Source organism: Camelina sativa, chromosome 18 (genome assembly GCF_030686135.1).
Source record: "Camelina sativa cultivar CO46 ecotype springtype chromosome 18, ASM3068613v1".
Taxonomy (NCBI): Eukaryota; Viridiplantae; Streptophyta; class Magnoliopsida; order Brassicales; family Brassicaceae; genus Camelina; species Camelina sativa.
The window spans coordinates 21468972-21483634 of NC_141897.1; the positions used below are offsets into that span (position 1 = coordinate 21468972).

General features: G+C 39.4%; 4 protein-coding genes across 24 annotated transcripts; all 4 read right to left on the minus strand.

The window, feature by feature from the left end:
* Positions 1-1129: 1129 nt before the first annotated feature.
* Positions 1130-4134, minus strand: LOC104762475 (cyclin-dependent kinase G1). Of its 21 annotated transcripts, none has more exons than XR_015589246.1 (5): positions 3946-4118; positions 2031-3650; positions 1612-1922; positions 1440-1491; positions 1130-1331 (listed from the first exon to the last, which is right to left on the minus strand). XR_015589246.1 is itself a non-coding variant. In XM_087499833.1 (3 exons), the coding sequence occupies exons 2-3, from the start codon at positions 3253-3255 to the stop codon at positions 1831-1833; spliced, it is 1317 nt and encodes a 438-aa protein (XP_087355959.1). In that variant the 5' UTR covers positions 3256-3650; positions 3946-4118; the 3' UTR covers positions 1130-1830. The 21 variants fall into 21 exon arrangements, 3 of the variants coding, with proteins under 3 accessions (XP_087355959.1, XP_087355960.1, XP_010484067.2); XR_015589249.1 differs by having other exon boundaries at positions 1612-1957; XR_015589244.1 differs by having other exon boundaries at positions 1130-1491.
* Positions 4135-7088: 2954 nt separating this feature from the next.
* On the minus strand, positions 7089-9723 carry LOC104762477 (4-coumarate--CoA ligase-like 9). Its single transcript, XM_010485768.2, has 6 exons — positions 8504-9723; positions 8184-8373; positions 7881-8026; positions 7735-7802; positions 7552-7654; positions 7089-7407 (listed from the first exon to the last, which is right to left on the minus strand). The coding sequence occupies exons 1-6, from the start codon at positions 9560-9562 to the stop codon at positions 7282-7284; spliced, it is 1692 nt and encodes a 563-aa protein (XP_010484070.2). The 5' UTR covers positions 9563-9723; the 3' UTR covers positions 7089-7281.
* On the minus strand, positions 9682-12205 carry LOC104763646 (O-fucosyltransferase 37-like). Its single transcript, XM_087499835.1, has 6 exons — positions 11538-12205; positions 11277-11445; positions 11110-11199; positions 10747-11030; positions 10380-10638; positions 9682-10278 (listed from the first exon to the last, which is right to left on the minus strand). Exons 1-6 carry the CDS (start codon positions 12176-12178, stop codon positions 10042-10044), a joined length of 1680 nt encoding a protein of 559 aa, XP_087355961.1. The 5' UTR covers positions 12179-12205; the 3' UTR covers positions 9682-10041.
* A 426-nt stretch (positions 12206-12631) lies between these two features.
* Positions 12632-14660, minus strand: LOC104762478 (adenylate kinase 4). The gene is made up of 6 exons (XM_087499836.1): positions 14329-14660; positions 13736-13881; positions 13510-13629; positions 13249-13416; positions 13058-13147; positions 12632-12962 (listed from the first exon to the last, which is right to left on the minus strand). The coding sequence occupies exons 1-6, from the start codon at positions 14444-14446 to the stop codon at positions 12861-12863; spliced, it is 744 nt and encodes a 247-aa protein (XP_087355962.1). The 5' UTR covers positions 14447-14660; the 3' UTR covers positions 12632-12860.
* Positions 14661-14663: the final 3 nt, after the last annotated feature.

Consider the following 14663-nt stretch of genomic DNA (forward strand, 5'->3'; position numbering starts at 1 on the left):
TTTACTATATATAACGTGTACATGTAAGCTCCTTTTTTCGATATCGTAGAACTCTTGTTGGTATTATTGGTTTTTACCTTTTGTAATAGAACATAGTATCTGTTAATAATATACGGAGTGTTTTTTAGAAAAAAAAAAAGTAACTTGCAAAAATTGGCACAAAAGACAAAAGAAAAAAAATTGCGGACAATATGTTGGCATATGTTTGATATGAAGTAACCAATGAAAAAACATCGTTTGCTGATAAATTCAATATTAAATATTAGTATTAAAGAAAAATATATAAACCTTAATTTTGTTTGGTTCAAAAAACCTCCGAATTAAAATGCTCACCATATAATTTGGCTAGTATATAATTTTATATAAAATAAAAAAGTAAGACCAAAGTACTATATATATTATAAAAAATAAGCAATGAATTTGGTCATGTTCAGCGAATGAAAATCTGACAGAGCGCAAGAAAGATATGAAAATACTAAAAGTAGAGACGCTCGAAAACACAAGTAAAAAGGTTGTCCGAATCACCTCAAAACCACGATCAAGAACCCTAATTGGGGAAAGTGGCTAAATGAATTGTCGCCACGTGTGGATCTGATGGTGTCAGAGTCAGTAAAAAAGTTAAAAAGCTAATGTGTGATGTCTCGATATGGGCGTTGAAACTGGTCATTTTGTCTGGACACTTGTACAGTTATGGAAAGGAGGACCCATGACTAAAGCACTCTTTACTTTATTTTATCCTATATCTGAAATTCTGAATAATTATTACTCCATTAGCAGTATCATTCTTGCTTTCTATAATTCTGTGTAAGTTGATATTTATCAAGAGAAATCAGATGATGTGGCAATCATTCTATTTTATTTCTATGTTCTCCTTCAATCGACCATCACACATTAACATTAAAATTTAAAACAAATACTCCAAGATAATGATATTAGGTTCTTTTTACAATTAGTTATCTCACTTGAATGAGGCTTTGTGACAGGGTAACAGATAGCTGAAACTGCATAATTACATATTGGTAACGATCAGAAACTGGGAGCAGACACCAAGACAAAAGAAGCTTTTCTCATAATGATCAATCACTCTTGTGAAACTGTCCTTTATTTTCATGGTATTAAGTAACAAAGATGACTGAAACTGTCCTTTATTCGTCATTGAATCGATTAACTTGGTTGTTTACAAAAAAAAAAGTTAACAAGAAAGGAGGAAAAAGGGTTTTAGCGTTGAGGACATTTTTTAATTTTTATTTGACTCGAGCATCGTTCAAAAGCTGATATCCCAAAACCATTCATATGTTAACGCATGTGCACTACGAATTATCTTCTTCTCTCTGCCAACAGACCAAACACGAACTCAAAGACAAAGTGACATCGAACAGACAAACAAACTAGCTTTTTAAATAGAGCGTAGTAAATAAAAGTAACCAAAATAAACTTACTGATGTCAACAACTTCCTTTTCCACGTTTGTGAAAAAACTCTTTGCATTTACCTCGTGAATAAAAACAAAAACAATGCACAAAGAAATATGAGGACATAAATCATAACCAAGCTGCTTTTCATAACAATAACTCATCCCATTAGGGTTCTAAACGAAAAGAGAGAAACACACCTTTCACGGAACACTCATATTTACACATGAATCCGTATAAATCGTACAGTAGTATGTCCTGAATCTCCAGGCAACAAGGCAAATCACAGAGTTAAAGAAATAGATGAAACAATTCTTTTTGGAGTATGAAAAAAAGAAAATAAACCAAAATAAGACCAGTCGACTTCCCTGTGTGCCGCCCATGTTGACATCCTCTCCTCCAAATAATAATAGTTTCCCTCAGCACCGCTTTGGAGGATATGTCGGCATGAAATCTTTCGATTTTGGGAGAGGGACTTCGTGGAACCAACCATGGTTAAGAGCCTCTTCCACTGTTAGACGTTTCTCAGGGTCCAAAGTTAAAAGACTGTTCAGCAAATCAAATCCACGTTCAGAAAGAATTTGACCACCTACAAATGAAATAGCTGGAAACTTCTTACGCAACATATTGTACGGTTGTGAAGGAAACTTGGCTTTAGCATTTGGAAACGATGAGAATCCAGGCCAGTTTGCCTCGTTTGGTGTTCCAAGGACTGAAAAGATCTTTTGAAGCTGATCAAGTTCACTCTTGCCCGGGAACAAAGGCTTTTGAGACAACAGTTCAGCCATAATGCAACCAACTGACCACATATCAACTGCTGTAGAGTACTCTTTTGCTCCTAGAAGAAGTTCAGGTGGCCTGTACCACTGAGTAATAACCATCTGGGTGTACGGCTTGATAGGGCTTCCATATTGGCGCGCCATCCCAAAATCACATATTTTTAACTCCCCACTATTGTTCATCAGGAGATTAGATGGCTTCAGATCCCTGTGGATAATCCAATTCGTGTGGAGGTAACTCAAACCTTCCAACAGCTGCATCATCAAGCACTTGACCTCGCTAGTGCTAAAAGGTTCCTTCTTTCTATCCATTACGCCCCTCAAGTCGTGTTCTAAGTGTTCCATGACCATATAAACATCATTATCATTTTTTCCTCCAACCACAACCTCCCTCACGTTCACAATTGAAGGGTGATTGCATGACAAAAGTATGTTAATTTCCCTCAACGATGTCAAAGGGAACCCATACTCTTCTTCGAACCGATCTTCCTTCATCTTGATCTTTTTAAGTGCCACAATCTCCTTTGTTTTCTCATCCCTTGCTCTGTAAACAATTCCATACGTTCCTTCGTTTATCTTGTTAAGCTTCTGAAAGTTATTCACAGACCTGCTCCCAAGCATCATGTTCATCCCTTCCTGATCTAAAGAAGCTGGAGCTTCATTTTCTACCTCAACATGATCAGAACTACAACACTCGCGATCAGAATACTCATCCGCGCTAAGCTTCTCTACGCTGTGATATCCACTACCAGATCCAGATGAATGATGTTCTTCAGACACCATTACTTCCCCGCACTCCGGAGTCAAACTGCTCCTATTCCATCTGCTTGTCCTGTAAATATTATCAGCATGAGAAACCAACTCCTCCTTAGGGGACCCCCACCTAGATTTCATAGGTTGTTCATGCATCACTTGTTCTTCCTCCAAGAAACCCTCTTTTACAGATTCCTGCATCACCTGATCTTCCTCCAACTGACCCTCCTCCAAATCATCAACAGGATTCTTCTCAGACAACCGGGCTTCTAACGGCTGTACAGGTGACACATAACCAGGCTCCGGTGACATCACAACACTGACTTGATCCTTTAAAGAAGAAGTCTTTCCAGTAGCAGCTACATCAACACCCTGATTGGATATCAAATTTGCAGTTGGAACAGGGAACGGGGACTTGGTCTTCTCACAAGACGGAGCTTTGTTCCACAGAATAGGTGAAAACTTCCTCTTTTTCTCAAGAGGTCTCTGAACCTCCGGTTCCTCTCGAACTTGCCCTTTCTCATAAGCCAACCGCGATCGATGACGCCCATCATTCCTCCCGACATAATGGTCGTTAGGCCGTTTGACATGACGCCTCTCAGCATCTCTACCACCACTCTGTCGAACATATAAATCACGAGAACCATTCCTATAAAATTCGTAGTCTTTTTTGGCAGCAACAGAGCTTCTAGAGACATCAACTCCCCCTGCCGCCATCGTATTTCTTCCCAATGAGAAAAATTGAATCGTATATAGAAATAACAAAAAAGGATGACAAAGAACACACAAAACCCTAGAAATAACCCAATTAACGAAACCCCAGAAATCAAATCACGATTAAGCAGATTCGATAGCTGTTTAATTACTTTTTTTCAACGAAATCAAAATCACGACCGATGGAAACAAAAAAAAAACGAAACCCTAGAAACTCAATTCCCAGGAAACGCGATAATAATTTTCCCCTTTTCTCTTCTCCGATTCACAAGTACCGGAAGGTCTTACCGGACGGCGAATTAGAAAACGGGTGACGGGATTGAGTAGATGGATCTACGAGCCCGATGAGATCGCGAGGCAATATCGTCAAGCTTTTTCTCGGAGATGCAAAGACGCGTTTTTTAATTTTGTCTCTCTCTGTAGTTTAACCTTTTTAGTTATAAAAAGCCCCAAAGGTCGGCGGCTCCAATAATTTCCTTTTTCTTTTAATTCCCTACAAATTATATAATGTTTGCGAGTGTACTAAAATAACATGAGCTACGACTTTTACATCGTTGGATCTCTCATCTATGAATCCAAAGTCGGTTAACACAACCGTTCGATTCATTCAATATTTGTTTAACAGTGACAATTGACGATGCTATTTATTAGTCCATTCATGTTAATACTACTATTATATTATAATTAAATCTTGTATAGTTTAAGTTTGTAACAAAAAAAAAACTTTAATACCAATTTTTCATTTACTTTTTAATTCTCTCATTTACTTACTTATTTTTTGGCAATTGCTAAGAATGTGCAATAAATTGTAAGTCAAATTTGAGATTTCAAGGATTATTAATTACCAACTTTAAAGAAGAAATATTATATTTGAGTAGTTCAAAATTGTATATATTATGTATTATGTTTTGGTTTTGTTGCCCATAAACCACATAAATAGTTCTAAGTATTTGTGTAAATAGAAAAACTACCTATAGAATTTAGTGAGGGTATTAAACTAAAAATATGAATTCACATTTGAGGTTATATTGTTTCATATTTACTTTTCAACTTTGGAATTTGGGAAAAAAATTCAATCGGTAAACTTTGTCTATCTATTTCAATCGGTAAGTTGTTTCCAAATTTCTAACAACATAAATCAAATAATTTATTCTATCCAATTTAAAACAAACAAACGATGTAAAATCATCTTATTAGGCCAGGTGTATGAGTCCGGCTTGTCTCGTATGATTGATAGACCTAAGACCCCAAACCAAGATTCCTGCTGGAACGCGATAAGACTGATTAAGGGAGTGAATCTAATGCGGTACCATGCAAAATAGAGAAGAGTACCAATCCCAGCGCAAACGAAAAGCTCTTGGTTGACATGCATGTTGTTCTCCTTGAATCAGTAAGAAATTAATTACCCCAAAAAGAAAAAGAAAACACAGAGAAATTCGATTGCGATACAAAATCTTGTACCTGATTTCTTTTTTTTGGTAAGGAAACGGGCGACCAAAGCCTCCCGTGTATTATTAAAGAGAAATTAAAAAACTACAAACGTACTCTTCTAGAGCGTGAGTGCCCAAGAAGATCTTCTCGAAATACAAACTCAACTATATCAGGGACATACTCAAAAGTATGCAAACCTAATGATAATGAAAACGCATAGTTAGCTAATCCATCCGCCAGACAGTTAGCTTCCCTATAAACATGTGAAACACGGACTATCCAGTCCCTTGAGAGAAAGCCATGGCACAACCGTACCATGAAAGACAGCGGATGATACTCACTTATCCATGTCTTCAAGAAACTCACCACCATCTCTGAGTCAATCTCCAATTCCACACGACTCACTTGATGTTTCCATGCTAAGCACAACCCATAGTAGGCACCCCATAACTCAGCCAAAGGAGCAGAGCATCGCCCAATATTAAGCGCAAAACCACCCCTCCATTCTCCCAACTCATTTCGCAAAACTCCACCTGCCGTCGCGAGAACCGGATTACCATGAGAGGCACCATCAGTATTCACTTTCAACCACCCCGTTTCTGGCACTACCCAAGCTATCATCCGTTCTACTCGCTCTACCGGCTGTCTTCCTCCACAGAGGACCGATATACTGTGGCCACTTCCTGCGCAAGGTCCTTCAGAAACCTTACTCGATCCTTACACTTACCTTGTTCTCCAAAAACGTTACCACACCTCCATTTCCAACCCCACCAAGCAGTCATGGCAAACAAAGTAGACCATGGACAGGCTTCCACTCCTCGACTTAAACTCAAATTATCAAACAGCCATTCAAACAATGTCTGAGTAAAAAACACAGTCCGCTTAGCAGGTGGAACCAACCGCAACCATACACCCAACATGGAGAATAGACTCCACTCCACCCTTGCAAACCATACAAATGTTAGTATCACACAAATGCCTACGGAATCTTTCAGCATTCACCATAAAAGCCTGGTTCCCCACAAGCCACAGAAAAGTACGAACTCTCTCAGGCACCTGAACTCCCCATATTCGACCAAAGAAAGCGGCCATACTTGGCCTAGGAGCATCATTACGTGTTAATAAGTGATAGGCAGACCGGACAGTGAACTTACCAGTCGAAGTAAAGCCCCAGGACAAACGATCCTTCGCACCCGTAAACCTGTCCAGAGCTACTGACAACAGCTCAAGCTTCTTCGCTTCTGGAAGATGAATCGCAATACGAGACATATCCCAGCCAACTCCATCAATTCATAAGTCTTTCGCCAATAACTCTGCATCCCCGAACAAATTGTTATCAATACAACTCTCCTTTAAAGCCTTATTTGATAACCATTTATCAGTCCAAAATTTAATAGTTCTTCCGTCTCCAATAACCCAACTGTGACGAGGAACAATAACCTCCCGTAACCCTGTCCCAATGCTCCTCCAGGTTGAAGACCAGTTACTTTTAACTCCAGTCCATGTCGTATCATGAAGTTGTACCTGATTTCTTGGTATTAACAGTTATGGATATAACTTTTACTTTATTATTCTTTTTTCAAAGTTCTTAGCATAAATAAAAATATCTATTTCAAATAAAATCATAATATATAAAATATAATTCACTCAATAATGTCGTTATAATATTTCACTAAAATATAGATATTTGTTTTACTAAGTTAGTTTTTATATATTTGTATTCCAATAATTTCTTTTAGTATCTAATCAAAATGTAGAGATCTTTTCAATTAAAATTATTTCAGAAACATTTTTACCTCTAATGAAAAAAAATATAATGTCTTCACCTTTAAAAAGGTACTAATTACTTTATTTTAAGTGTATCTTCATGGAAGAAATAGGGAGTAAACATTTATAAAAATGGAAATTAAGTTTCGGGCTTATTTATGATAACAAGAAAATTAGCAAGGGATACGTTTGTTTCCCTTTTTCTTACCAAAAAAATAAAATTAGCAGACTGATAGTTATAAAATAAAATATTAAAATTTGTATCACTTCAAGTTTCTGAGTCATCGATCTGGCATAACCTTTTTCGGTTCTGAGAAGAACTCGAAATGAAGCAAAAATACACAACGATAGAGAATTTTGTCTGAGTAAGTTGTTCTCATATTCACTAAGAACCGATACAATTAGATTTGAACCGGTCCGATTATCTCAAAGCTTAGACGCATTACCCTCCACAGCGATTTTAGTAAGCTCCCGACGCAGAATCTTGCCAGCAGGATTTTTTGGGATTGCGTTTATGAAAGCAACTCGTCTTACCTTCTTGTACGGAGCAACCTACACAAGAAGCAAACCAAAGAACATCAACTCTCTAAGTGTTTTGTTCTTTTTACATATATAGCAAGAAGAAGAACAATACTACTACGGAATAAAGAAAATATAATATAACCAAACAACATTCTAGAGCAATGAGCGCATTACTTGTTTAGCTACGAAATCAATGACTTGGGCCTCGTTGAGACTGCTTCCTGGTTTTCTCACTATGAAAGCCATTGGAATCTCTCCTGCATCCTCGTCAGGGAACCTTTGAATTGATATGACATGTCAGTATCAGAAAAGACATTTCAACAAGTTACAATTTTGAAAAAGTCTTAAAAGACTCACGGAACAACTGCAGCATCAACCACATCTGGATTCGAGTGAAGAATCTGCTCCAACTCTACTGGTGGAACCTATAAGATGATGATGCTTTTGATTAATATTAAAACTCCAACTCCAGATACTCTCTTCTTCTAACTAGTATACTTCACCTGATAAGCCTTGTATTTGATTAGCTCCTTTAGCCTATCAACAATATATAGAAAACCTTCCGAATCAAAATAACAGAGATCGCCAGTCTTTAACCACCCTTCTTCATCTACTGTCTCCGCACTCGCTTTCTCGATTCCCACATAACCTGTGCCCATCAATCACCCAACGTAAACCAACAAGCTTTAAAGTCACAAGAATGATCAAAATCTTGATGAAGACATTAGACTCCAAAAATCATGAAATCATGAATGAGTACTAGACTATTGCATGTTCCTCAACTATTGCATATGTATACAGTATACCTTTCATGATGATTGGTCCTCGGATCCAGAGTTCACCGTTTTTTCCCGGTGGCAAGGCTTCTCCTGTAGATGGATCAACAATTTTGGCTTCTAAATTCTCAGAGATGCGACCAACAGAGCCATATTTGACCGTCTCTTCAGGTCCAAACGTAGATGCGACTGGCCCCGTGCTCTCTGTCAAGCCATAACCCTGTGAGACATCACCGGAACCAGAAAGTTAAAAACTCATATTAAATCTTGATGGCAAAACTAGATTCCAAGAATCATAAAAATCCGATTCGTATATGCAAAGTCATGAATGTAGCTTTAATACTAGTCACCTGTACAATTTCAACGTCTGGGAATTTCTTGTTGAACCTCTCTGCAACGTCTTTACCAAGGGGAGCACCACCGCAGCCAAGGGAACGCAATGACCGAAGATCGTACTTGTTCGTTAGATCCGATTTGACCAACGTTACAATCAACGGCGGAGATACAGGTATACCAGTAACCTTATACTTCTCCACCGCCTTTAACATAGCCTCAAGCTTGAATCTGCCTAGAAGCACCAATGTCTCTCCAAGAGAGATGGCCCGAACCATCATCATGAACCCGAACACGTGGAAGAGCGGAAGCGAGAACAGTCCAACGCGATCGTAATCAACCGGATCTTGGAGAGCCCGTTGGTGAGACACGGCGGTCGAGGCGATTAGGTTACGGTGAGTGAGCATAACGCCTTTGACTCGTCCGGTTGTTCCGGACGAAAAGAGGATTGCTGCAGGATCCGATTGGTTGACCCGAACCTGAATCGGGTTAACGGAAGAAGAATCCGACCGGTTTAACCAGGAGAGAAACTCAGGAGAGTCCATCAGAACGATTCCGAGAGGGAACGAAGAAGAAGGCAACTTGTCCACCGTCTGCGATGTCGCGAACGCAATCACTGGCTTGCTGACTTGGACTTGATGACTCACCTCCAACTCAGATCCAATTGAATTCGACGGTGACATCACGACACCGATCGACATTAAAGCCAAGTAAAGCACCGGCACGTGCAACGAAGGCGGAGAGAGGATAAAAGCGACATCTCTAGAGGAAAGAGAAGGAAATCGTTCCCGGAGAGATACAGCGAGAGAACGAACTCCACGAAGAAGCTCTCCGTAAGTGAGGTTATCACCAGAGCTTGAGTTAACTAGGTAGCTTAGGGATTCAATGTTTCTTCCGGCTGTGGCTGGTGGTGAGGATTTAAGGAGGAGAGAAAGCACGAATTCGGTTGTGGAGAGAGGTTGATCTATAGGAGGTAGTGAAAGATAAGGACGAAGGCTGTGATAAATCCCTGTCCGTTTATCATAGCCGGAGCTCCGGTCAATCGAACGGCTGCCGTCGTTTTTTCCCGTCTGCATTTTTCGAATGCTGTCAGAGATAATATTTTTTCGTCGGCGGTGAATGTGCCGTTCTCATACGATTAGCGATATTTTCAATTTTATGAGAAGTCCCCATAAACTCATGTATTACGTGGCAATAATTCAACCAACCATATTTGACTATTAAAGAAAAAAAATACAAAAAACGTTCATCAAAATAAGCCATGAAGTAGTAGTTTACACGTGTCTCGTTTAATCATTGTTCGCACGAGTCACTTTTATTTACAAAAGAAAGAATGAATGAAGTTTTCAATTATGTATGTTCTACTGTAGAGTTATATGTACACGTGTCTAACAACGAGTGGATGCAGCTGGACATTTCTGTGACAGGTGTGGCCTTGAGGAGCAAGGTACCTGAGCTAGACGAAGAAACCAACGGACCTAACCTATGTTTTGTGACAGTTACTACTTACTAGTAAGCCTTGAGAAGCGCGACGAGCCTGACTTAACGAGGAAACCTATAAAACAGACCTGTGTTTTCCATGGCGGCACATACACTCCGGGACGGGATAAGCTATCACGTCACGATCTCTCCTTCCTCTCCGTGACTCAGGATGGCCTTGACTTTTACGGTGAAGCTTCCTCATTACAAGACTGAACTCAGATTCCGAAACCGAAGAATTTTCCATCAAAGGAAGCATCGCTCTCTTATTAGGCATTATAAACTTCCTGTGTCCTGCATAAGCTCTGTTTCCCTGTAAGAAAAGAACAGATATTAACAAAACTTTAGAAAATCAAATCCATCAACCATAATCTCCAAAGATCTATACTTTTTTTTCTTTCTTGTGTGTGTTACCTGCATAGCTTTTGCCATGTTTCCTCCATGGGAAGGAAGAAAAACATCGCTGCTAAGTGATACAATGTAGTCAATAGCTGCTAATGCTGAGGATCTGTTGGTGTAAGGCAAGAGCTCGCCTTTATGAGCTAATGTTTCCTTTGTCACCAAATTAGAGAACTCTTTAGAGAGCGGCTCTAATGCTCTTGCGCCACCAAATGGCTCTCCTCCTGCAATATATATCGATGCGTTCCTAGGTGCTCCCAAGGCCTTCAATAACCTTTCAACCAAAAAAAAAGACTCAAGCTTATAAGTTCCCATCAAACCATATTATATACAATTTGTCAAAAGTCAGGGTTTTATGTCCGATTTCTTCCTTTCAAGTTACCTTGCAATCTCATATGCATTGAGAGGACAAAAACCAGCAAGTCTACGCTCTGTATAGGTCATGTTTAGTCTACCAGTGAGGTATCGAGGCTGAGTCATTCGGGTCTCTGCTATGATTCGATCGAATTCTGAGCCTAAACCAGTCAGACAACCAGTTCTTACCCACACATCTTTCTCTAGCCTTACATGGAGAGCTATATATGGACCTTCAATCCACATTCTTCTCGCGAGCTTGTTCCCGAGATCCTCAATCGGTGCTGCGAATCTCAGTGCATTGAAAGCAACCTATAAAAGAAACAAATCAAACCATCACTTTCCTCATTTGGAAACTGATAAGAAAGGGCTGTTTTGGAAAAAATTGTACCTTGCATCGAAGTTTCTGAAGATCAGGAGGGAGATTCTTAGCAAGCCTTGAGTCTAAGCCTTTCAACACCAAAAGCCCTTCCTCATTCAACTACATTTAGTTTAACATCCAAAATCCAAGAGTCAGAGAAAAACATAAAAGTGAGTTAAACAGCAGCAGAATCAAACCTGTTTGAAGTATTTAGCACGGATCCAAACCGGAGAAACATCCCAAGGGATCTGATTCTCAATTGTTTGTCTAGACATAAGATGCGTTGAAGGTAGAGAAGAAACAATACGCACATCAGATCTCAGCGTCTTCTTGAAATGCTCTACATCGAATATATCTGAGAACTCACTGAGAAGAAAAAACAAAAGCTATTGAATCAGTAACTCAAATAAAAAAACCCCACGAATAAACAAAAAAAGATCAAAACTTTTCTGTTTTACCTTTCGTCTCCCCAAACTCGATTCACCTGCAAAACAGGAACAACAAGAACAGCTTCAAGAATCATAGCGATGACAACAGCATCAACGATTTGATTCCGTTGCTGATTAAGTCCACCAGAGACAACAACAACAAGGAATCGTTTCTTCTCTTTAGAAACCCTAAACGATTTCTTCCTGTAATCCAAACTAAAATCCAAACAAGGCTTGTATCCTTCACCATTGGGCTGTTTCCAAAACTCTCTCTCTTCCTTCGTCATATTCCCGGAGTGTCCTCCTCTCGACGGTAACGGAATTAATGCGGAAGCTCCGGAGACGGCGAGTGAAGTCAACATCTGATGGTGGTCGTCGACGTCGGAGATGAAGTATTTGAGAGAGGAAGTGGAAGATGAAGAGACGCAAGTTGACGACGCATGGTCTAAGGAAGATGTTGTGAGGAACGAGATTCCCGAGAAAACGAGAGAAAGTGAGATGAGAAGAAGGAAGAACTGTGGAGGTGGGCACCGAGTTTGGTGATGGTGGTTTAGGTATCGGGGACTTGATTTCTTCGGGGGAGTGAAGAAGAGGAGAGAGAAATGGAGGAACGGAGATGGCGGATGTGATGTAAAGAAAGGGTTTTTGAGAGTTCTCATCGATTTCGCCATTGATGCAGCTCACTGTGCAAAGAGAAGAGAGAGCGATTCAGTTACAGAGAGACTTCTGATTCTTCTTTTCCCGGGAAAATAAAGAGGCAGTACTAACGGAATCGAGTTTATAATTTTCAAAAAGCTCCCTGTATATATTATTTTATCAAAAATAAAGGCCGTAATTCTATTTACCAGAATTAACCCCTTCAAAGTTCAAACAATTGCTGAAGTCGTCTCAACTTTCCAAGTGTATAGCAGCAAAAAGTTATTATCACATTAACAAGTAAGCTGCGAGTTTGTAACCAATCATCGTTTTGGTTAAAATTAGCGCAGTCTGGTATGTTGATTAGCTCTGATTATCTCATATCGTCTATTTACAAACCTTGTTAAGTACCAGCACTAATCAATATCAGATTCGGAGTAAAAAAAACGATTAGACAAATTACTTATTTTGTAAAGAGACTGCGAAAATGCCGGAAAAAAACTCCTGTCTCAGACAAGAGACAACAGATTAATATTCAGGAGTAAAAATTCTACTCCAGATTTTGAATATTAGTCGAAAAGGCAAAGTGCAAGTACTAAAAGAAGAAAATAAACTGTCATTCCGCAGATGAGTGGATATATAGATGTGTCTCTCTCTTGTAGTAAGGAAAAGAATGGATTCTAACCAGAGGACATGCTTTGCTTGAAAATTTTTTGATCATGAAGACAATGCTTTTTTAACCTCTGATGTAACTTCCTGGGGAGCCTTCTCGGCCTGGATGTTTGTGAGAACAGCCTTCTTTGCGTAGTAATTAATCACCTGTGAGCAAGGGAAAAAAGAACATGAACATGAATGCAAAAGATACAGCTTTCCATTTTAATAAGCCTGGAGATACATGAAGTAGGAAATAATACCGGTTCAGTTTGACTGTGAAAAGCTGCTAGCCTCGACCTTAGAACTTCAGCGTTATCATCTTTGCGTTGGATCAGAGGCTCCCCGGTAATCTTCAATATCAAATAATGAAGAGAAGCAGTTGGTTAACATATCTTTGGGAGGGGGTTTGAATAACCAGATGAAAGATATCTAGAGTTATTGTAAGTCTTACATCATCAACTCCAGGGGTTTTGGGAGGCGCGAATTTTGTGTGGTAACTCCTGCCACTCGATGGGTGGATCCATCGCCCTGTTATTCTTTCCTCCAAGACCGAGTCATCAATGGCAAAGTTGAGAACTTTGTCGATTTCAGTTCCTCGCCTCTTAAGCATCTCATCGAGCTACAAACAAAAGACAAACCACCATAGTTAGGAATTGGTTACAATAATAACCAAAAGAACAAAGGAGAAATTGAGTTTTGTATTAAGCAGCACCTTCTCTGCCTGAGTAACAGTTCTGGGAAAGCCATCAAGGATAAACCCTTTTTGACATTTTGGCTTGTTCATGGCTTCATCAATTATACCAACAACCAAATCATCAGAGACGAGCTCTCCCTGAAATAAACAAAGAACAACTATCAAATAAACAAACTAACTAAAGGAAAGTGGAAACGAACACCAAATAGCATAACTATCTCAAAGAAAAATAAAAGGAGCTTACTTTTTCCATAGCTTCTTTCGCCTTCACACCAAGAGGGGTTTTAGAAGCAACAGCAGCTCTTAACATGTCACCAGTGGATAAGTGACACAAACAATACTCATCCTTAACTACTGGAGACTGTGTACCTTTCCCTGACCCTGGAGGTCCTGCAAAAATTAACAGTAACAAAGCATACTCAACATCCCATTCAAGCAATCACACAGGTTCAGACTTGATTCCCACAAAGAAAGATTCAAACTTCAGAACACAGCACAAGAACCATATACATCACAATGCCATGGTTGTAAACTCAGGAAACAGAACAAAAAAGTATAATCGTAGATCTGCAAAGTCTCAAGTCTATAAAACAAAGCAGACACAATCGAAAAGAAACGCTAATAATTCCAATGATACGAAGCATAACTAGACTTCAAGCTCACTGATACAATCTCTCAGATCTAAACTTACCCACCCAAAAGTTTCGAAATTTCACCATAGACAAAGTACAATTCTCCACAGGAAACAACGAAGATCATGGATCTACCATTGCCACAACGAAGCGTATGCGAATTTAGTCGTATCCGAGAAAGTACCGATTTAGTGAGATGACTAACCTATGAAGATGAGGCGCTTGTCAGGCTTTTGCGAACATTTCAAACGGCGTAGAAGCTCCGACATGAGATCCACCGTCTGAATATCTTCCAAATCCGCCGCAGCACCACCGGACGCCATAGCTGATCTAGTTTCGCTCGTTGCTCTTGTTTAGCTCACAAAAAAGTCTTCGTTTTTCTCGTCAAAAGGGTTTTGCTTCTCACAAGTCAAAAAGGATATAACAGTTACCGGGTCGGGTTTTAAAAACTCGGGTCGGGCCTTTTGATCTTGTAAAGGGAGTAGTACTAAACAAACCCTTAAACTCACATTATTTTACATTTATTGCCATTCATGTGAC

What these genes read in the sequence shown, in the direction of transcription:
- LOC104762475 (XM_010485765.3), bottom strand. Translation starts at nt 3,660, where the DNA reads ATGGCGGCAGGGGGAGTTGATGTCTCTAGAAGCTCTGTTGCTGCCAAA. An exon ending in ACAACCGTACAATATGTTGC is followed by an intron (nt 1,923 to 2,030) that starts GTAAGAAGTTTC and finishes AACGTCTAACAG; the next exon opens with TGGAAGAGGCTCTTAACCAT.
- LOC104762477 (XM_010485768.2), bottom strand. Translation starts at nt 9,562, where the DNA reads ATGCAGACGGGAAAAAACGACGGCAGCCGTTCGATTGACCGGAGCTCC. An exon ending in CAGACGTTGAAATTGTACAG is followed by an intron (nt 8,374 to 8,503) that starts GTGACTAGTATT and finishes GATGTCTCACAG; the next exon opens with GGTTATGGCTTGACAGAGAG. An exon ending in GTTGATGCTGCAGTTGTTCC is followed by an intron (nt 7,655 to 7,734) that starts GTGAGTCTTTTA and finishes ATCAATTCAAAG; the next exon opens with GTTCCCTGACGAGGATGCAG.
- LOC104763646 (XM_087499835.1), bottom strand. Translation starts at nt 12,178, where the DNA reads ATGGCGAAATCGATGAGAACTCTCAAAAACCCTTTCTTTACATCACAT. An exon ending in TTCAGAAACTTCGATGCAAG is followed by an intron (nt 11,031 to 11,109) that starts GTACAATTTTTT and finishes TTTCTTTTATAG; the next exon opens with GTTGCTTTCAATGCACTGAG. An exon ending in AATGCATATGAGATTGCAAG is followed by an intron (nt 10,639 to 10,746) that starts GTAACTTGAAAG and finishes TTTGGTTGAAAG; the next exon opens with GTTATTGAAGGCCTTGGGAG.
- LOC104762478 (XM_087499836.1), bottom strand. Translation starts at nt 14,446, where the DNA reads ATGGCGTCCGGTGGTGCTGCGGCGGATTTGGAAGATATTCAGACGGTG. An exon ending in CAAGCGCCTCATCTTCATAG is followed by an intron (nt 13,882 to 14,328) that starts GTTAGTCATCTC and finishes TAATTTTTGCAG; the next exon opens with GACCTCCAGGGTCAGGGAAA. An exon ending in CTGTTACTCAGGCAGAGAAG is followed by an intron (nt 13,417 to 13,509) that starts GTGCTGCTTAAT and finishes TTTTGTTTGTAG; the next exon opens with CTCGATGAGATGCTTAAGAG.